Source organism: Echinops telfairi, unplaced genomic scaffold (assembly GCF_000313985.2).
Source record: "Echinops telfairi isolate 266 unplaced genomic scaffold, ASM31398v2 ScPeMD7_5;HRSCAF=22, whole genome shotgun sequence".
NCBI lineage: Eukaryota > Metazoa > Chordata > Mammalia > Afrosoricida > Tenrecidae > Echinops > Echinops telfairi.
The window spans coordinates 2,756,870-2,763,421 of record NW_022103901.1 but is presented as its reverse complement, the minus strand read 5'-3'; the positions used below and the strand labels follow the sequence as shown (position 1 = coordinate 2,763,421).

At 44.6% G+C, this 6,552-nt stretch overlaps 1 protein-coding gene across 1 annotated transcript in view; it reads left to right on the top strand.

Annotated features, from left to right (window-relative positions):
- The window catches only part of LOC101638912 (cytochrome P450 3A4-like), a 21,289-nt gene extending 15,368 nt beyond the window's left edge, over positions 1-5,921 (top strand). Inside the window, 4 exon segments of the mRNA XM_013005452.2 lie at positions 2-73; positions 2,182-2,408; positions 4,431-4,593; positions 5,740-5,921. Coding sequence (XP_012860906.1) covers positions 2-73; positions 2,182-2,408; positions 4,431-4,593; positions 5,740-5,835 — 558 coding nt within the window. The 3' untranslated portion in view covers positions 5,836-5,921.
- Positions 5,922-6,552: the final 631 nt, after the last annotated feature.

Sequence of the window (6,552 nt, the reverse complement as noted above, 5' to 3'; positions counted from 1 at the left end):
GTACTTAATGGCCACCCACCCCGACTGTCAGCAGAAACTGCAGCAGGAGATCGACGAGGCTCTGCCCAGTAAGGTCAGTGGAGGACGCGTGGAGAGGGACGATGACGGTGGGGTCCTGCTAAGAATGCCTTCCCACTACTTTTTTCCCTTATGAAAATTCTCAACCCCCCTCCCAAAAAACTCATGAGGGGTTTTCAAAAGCTCATGGAGGAAAATCCTCCACGAACACGTTGATGCTTTCTCTGCCAGCTCACAGCTGTGTCATCTGGAATGTGAAGACATCATGGTAGCCCAGGCTGGCACAAAAGAGGCAAGCGCTCAGAATTCTTTGGCCCCCAATTGGCATTTTTCATATCTGAGCACAGCCCATTGGCAAAGCTAATGTAATCCAACTTCCTCTACTTGCAGATGGGCTGGGAAATGTGCAAATGCAATGGAGATGTAGCAAGCAGTGAGCATCGCCCCACAAGGGAGAGATTAGGATCGCCTACACTCCCCATCAGAGACCTGAGTGGTGGCCGAACAGAGAATGGCCCTGGGGTCTTAGAGACAGTGGTGAGAAGCTGAGCCATGCTTCTGCGTGTCTGGCTCGGAGCCCAGAGCTTAACCTGTACAGAGTCTCCGAAGTACAGCACCCAGCGATTGGTCGCGCCCCCCACTGTTCGCAGGTGATCGCACAGTGGGGGTTCTTTGTTCCTCCAGGGGAGGAGCGCTGGTCTGGAAGTGAGGGAAGCCACCGAGTCACAAGCCTTCTGGTTCAACCCTGAGGCCACAACTCGGATCCGTCCTGACGTGGAGGGTGGGCCAGCCCGATGTGGGCTTTAGTTGTCCTTCTCTTTCTACTGCGTCACAGAAAGCTGCTCCCGGATTTTCACGACATGTTGTACATATTTTACGTATTACAAAAGCGTTACATCTGAGCCTGTGTCCCAATAGAAGGTGCTTTCAGTTCTTGACTCAATTTTTCTTTAGAAACAACTAGAAAACAAGTTCTATGATATACAGCATGCGTAGAAAATAAATGTTCTTTTACAGAATAAAAGCATTCGCAACATCTTACACTTAGTGTAACTCAGCTGAACCGTGTATGTTCATATATTTAGCTGGTTGTTAAGAGGCACGTTACACAAGAAAGCTTAGAAAAGTTGGTGGGAAAATGGACGGAAAAGACGATGGAAATTTCCCATGAATGATTGTACACATCTATTTCTCTATCAATCATCTACCTTCTCCCTACCTACTTAACTACCTACCTACTACCTACTACATACCACTGTCATCCATTACCCCACCACTACCATCCATCATCCATCCACCCATTCATAGATCCAGCCATCTATCTATCTATCTATCTATCTATCTATCTATCTATCTATCTATCTATCTATCATCTATCTATCTACCTATTATCTATCATCTATCTATCTATCTATCTATCTATCTATCTATCTATCTATCTATCTTCCATCTATCCATTCATCATATATGACTGTCAATTTATCTACCTACTTACATACTATCCATCCATCCATCCATCCACCCACCCACTTACCTACCTACCCACCTACCTACATATTTACCTACTCACCCACCCACCTACTCACCTACCTAACTACCCACCTACCTACCTACCGGTCTATTTACCTCTCTACTGACTTAGTTATCTATATGTCTATCTATCATCGTCATCTATTTATGCTGGTATACATATCAAAAGAGTCAGTAGGCAGCATTTTCTGAACTACAAAGCCTTATTCGAAACAAGGGGGTTGTTGACTGGAATTTTCTTTAACTCTTCCTTTTCCCTTGATGTGGCCTTTCTTTCTTTCTTTCTTTCTTTCTTTCTTTCTTTCTTTCTTTCTTTCGGTTGGTAAGAGACAGTGCCATGCACATATCTTGTCTGAAAGAGTGGGCGTAGTTTGTTAATCACATTTGTTGATTTGTTGTTCCTGGCAATGCTAGGAATTTCAGACCCATTTCGAGGATTTTACCCAAGGGTCTCCCATATCCACAACTGCTTCACAATCTGAATATGTGACTGGGTGGGCAGAGGGACATGGTAGGTTGCAAATGCCACAGTCCTTTACCAACATCAGCTCTCCCTTGGAGAGTCGACTTTCAGGAGCAACCCCTAGCCTGCTCGGAATGTCAACTTCTGAAATGCTGTCTCTTCCTTCCCAGGCGCCCCCCACGTATGACGCTGTGCTTCAGATGGAGTATCTCGACATGGTGGTGAATGAAACCCTGAGACTGTACCCGATCGCTGGCAGAATTGAGAGGGTCTGCAAGAAGGATGTGGAAGTGTGTGGACTGATGATTCCCAAGGGGACAGTGGTGATGGTGCCAGCCTTTGCTCTTCAGCGAGACCCAGAATACTGGCCCGAGCCCGAGAAGTTCCTCCCTGAAAGGTACAGGACGCACCTGGGGAAAGGGACCATTGATGACCCAGGCTGGTGGGAGCACATTCTGACACTTCCTAGTGTTGATGACAAACCTGTGATTACAGTCATTTGCTCATCTATCTGTTTATTGCTAGAAGCTTTGTTCTTATGTCACAAGCTACTCTTGTCAAAATTGTACAAATCACAGACTAGGAAACAAACAAACAAACAAACAAACAAACAAACTCCAAGCTGCACACATCCATAATCCCCACCCTTGAAGCTAGTCCTCATTAGTAACAGAATGAATGTGTAAGGGCTTTTTTTCTCTGCACGCATGGATTTTAAAAAGTAGATGCTATCATATTTTATTTGGTCCTGACTTGTTTACGAGCAGGATTTCAACAACATTTCATGCTATCAAGCGTAAGCACATCATGATTTTTTATTTTTGGAGATATATGCTAGACTTTATTTAACGACTTTCTGGTTTTATTTTTCGTTCTTTCTGGCTTGTCTGTGCTGTGCTCTTCAGCTTTCTGAATTTGCCATCCACTTTAGGAAGTATAAATACACTCTGTACAACATAGAAATCCAAATCCCCGACAACACTTTTCCAAAACACCAACCCCCCTGCCATTGGATTTGATAATCGATGCTGACGCATCATGACCCCTGTGAGTGTCCAAGACTGTAACTTTTTACAGGAGTTGAAAGCTCAGCCTTCTCCCTAGGAGCTGCTGGTAGTTTTGAACTGCTGACCATGTAGATTGCAGCCCATCAGATAACCACTGTACCACCAGGGCTCCCGATAATACTTTCAGAAAGATTGAATCAAAGAAGACTAAATCCTTTGTTTCCTAGACCAGAGGACTTCGATGGTTCCTACAATCTCTGCAGCTCCACTCCCTACATGAACATCAAACCAGAGACCGCTCACTTCCCTTCTCCCTCATTCATTCACTCATCAGACAGTTGCTAGGTGTTTACCATGTGGTATGGATTGCACCATACAATAAAAACTTCAAATGTTAAAAGAAGGAAAAAAACAAAAAACAAAAATTGTCCAGTATGAAGACATTTTGACCCGCGACCAAGTCTGTAGGTACTATTAATGTGCCCATGTGCCCATCAACAGCCTCCACACCATCAACCCATGACTGATGTTCCAGTCCTCTTGTTATGCCACCCTTCTCCTTAATCCCCTGTCATATTGAAACATATCACATTATTTAATGGAAGAATATTCTATAGATGATTTAGAATGGTCTCTTAGATATGAGGTCTCTTGGGGTAAAAAACACCCTCATAAATACAAAACCATTTTCATTTTCCTCAATCAGTGTTGTTTACTTTCAAATCATTCAATGTTAAAGAATCCATTTGGAATGACATTGAGTTAGTCAAGAAAGAATTTATCGTCTGATGGAGCAAGTAAAGAAGGAAGCCGGTGGAAATGCTAAATAGTGAAGGGTCATCACACTGTGATTCGAGAGAGCTTTGTCTATGGGAGCGAGTGAGAGGAAGAAGGGGAAGCGGGGGAGAAGGAGGTGCAGAAGGAGGGTCAGCCATAGGAGGAGTAGTAGAAGAGGAGCCATGAAGAGACGCTATCAAAAACAGAGCAGGGAAGAGAAGCAACAAATAGCATTCCAACGTGGGAGAGATTTTCTCCTACTTGCTCCTTGAATGAGCGTAAAACTAACACAGGCGAGCTGAGTCAGGAAGCTACTTGTCGTTCTGAGAGCCTTCTTTCCCAGGTGCCTTTCATAGAGTGACAAAGCTCACCGCCTTGAGTATACTGGTAGTGTTTACAGACGCATTTTTATTTGAAACAGAATGAATCTTGTCTCTAGAACGAGACTGAAAGCTACTCTAGGGAAAGGATCGCTTACAGTTCTCACAGCAACCCCCACAGCAGGCTCTCCGAGACTGGTCTATGCAAGCACGCGCTGTCCGACCAGTAGACGGGTCTAAGTGCGAACAGAACACATGCAGCTCTTGGTTTTGTAACGAGTTACTAACTACTTTCTCCTGCAACTGTGGAACCAGGTTCAGTAAGCAGAACAAGGACAACATTGACCCTTACTTGTACCTGCCCTTTGGAGCTGGCCCGCGAAACTGCATCGGCATGAGGTCCGCTCTCATGAACATGAAGCTTGCTGTCATCAGAATTCTTCAGGAGTTCTCCGTCAGACCCTGTAAAGAAACACAGGTCAGACCGTGCATTCTCTGCACAAAGAAGGCTTTATTGGGAGTGCTCTAAATGGAGGGATCGTTATAAGACTTTACCCGTTCATTTTTCAATAAGTTGGTCTATTGGCCATAGAATCTACTAGAAGCCAGCTATGAACATCCATGGCCTTTCAGCTCTGGAGTTGTGTGTGTGTGGCTTGACAAAGACCACAGGATGCAGATCGTGTGGAGTCAATGGAGATAAGGAGGACAGGATGACCGATAGTCCATTTGCACACAGCAAACTTGTAAACTCTCTCAAGTCAATTAGAAAGACAGAGGCATGTTGTGCAAAATCATGGAGCAGAGCGAGGCCACTGCTTTTGAATACGCTCTTTTCCGAAGCATTGGCAGCATCTCCTTTGGGACAGGGGTTGTACATTGGAATCAACAGGAGACTAACTACCGTATATACTCGAGTATATACAGTAAATTCCGGTGCCTGGGCCTCCTCGAGATTCAAATAGTATCAGCCAAGGGAGGCATGACTGAGTTCTCTGGAAGTCAGGAACCACCCATAGAATTAGAGTGTATAAGATCTACTTCTGATGACCTCACGAGTTTCAGCATGCACAAAGGCAACTTTACATGTCTTTTTTAAAGTAATTTGAAATAATGTATTTGAACATATACCAAAAAACCAAACATGCTGGCATCAAGTCCACGCTGACTCATAGCGACACTATAGGACAGCGTAGAACTCCCCCGGTGGGTTTCTGAGATGGTAGCTCTTTATGAGAGTAGAAAGCTCTGTCTTTCTCCCTTACAGTGGGCTGGGGGTTTCAAACTTATGACCTCGTGGATTGCAGCCCAACATGTAACTACCACAGCACCAGGGATCATTTAAAAACGTTTTTAAAGTTTACTCATACTGTAATTTCAATGCAAAAGAGCACAAACTTATTTGGTTTGCCTTGTCAATATTTGGCTGAGTGACTAGATGGATGGATATGCTCGCCTTCCCCCCTGGACAGAGCTGACAGATGGGTGTAAAGAAAGGCACACGAGGGCAACAAGAGTGTTTGTCTGTCTGTAGAGCAGTACGGTCCTTACTTGGTCTACTTTGCGTTTGCTCTTGCCGATGCTTCCGTTATTGGTTCTCAAGATGCCTGTTTCGCTGTTACAGATCCCCATAAAAATAGGCAAGGACCCAATTTTATCACCGGAAGTACCTGTTGTTATAACGTTTGAGTCAAGAGATGGAACCCTAAGTGGAGCCTAAGACCCTCATGTTTGCTCTTCACCGAAGCTGCCTGTCAGTACTGATAGGCCTCAGTGGCTCCCGAATAAAATCAGAAGTGAAGATGGGCAGAGCCTCCTGCACTTGGTCAACGATTATGTATTTTGAACATGCATTTCATTTTCATAAATTAGTGTAAAACAACAAGAACAAAACACACAACACTGCCATCAAGTTGATTTTGGCTCAGTAACCCTACAGGACTGAGTAGAACAGCCCCTGGGGGGTTCCAAGACTGAAATTCTTTCTGGAAAGAGAAAGCCCCATCTTTCTCTAGAGTATAATATATTATGTAACATTAAGATGGTGATTAAATCAGTACCAGATGTGGAAATTCAGCTTGCCGTCTTCTCATATATATTTCGGTCTGTGTGTCTGCCTGCGTGCCTGGTTACTCACTAGATATCTGTCACTTATAGCTATGCATTGATTGTTTATCATTTATTTGTTATCTCTTTGCCTGAGGAGACCCAGGAGGTCCAGGGCCCTCATATATGAATCTCCCAACTTAGGAATCCCTGTGGGAGCGAGCTCTCAAAGGGTTCCAGTACTTCCAATACTTCTGCTGTCACTCCTCAGCCAGACCCAGGCGACCCCAGAACTAGGAGCAACGGCATCCAGTGCTTTGGGATGGTGTGTTCTGCCAGAACGGACAACTGGAACCTCTTCTTCCCTCCAGTTGGAGCAAAGCGCATAGAA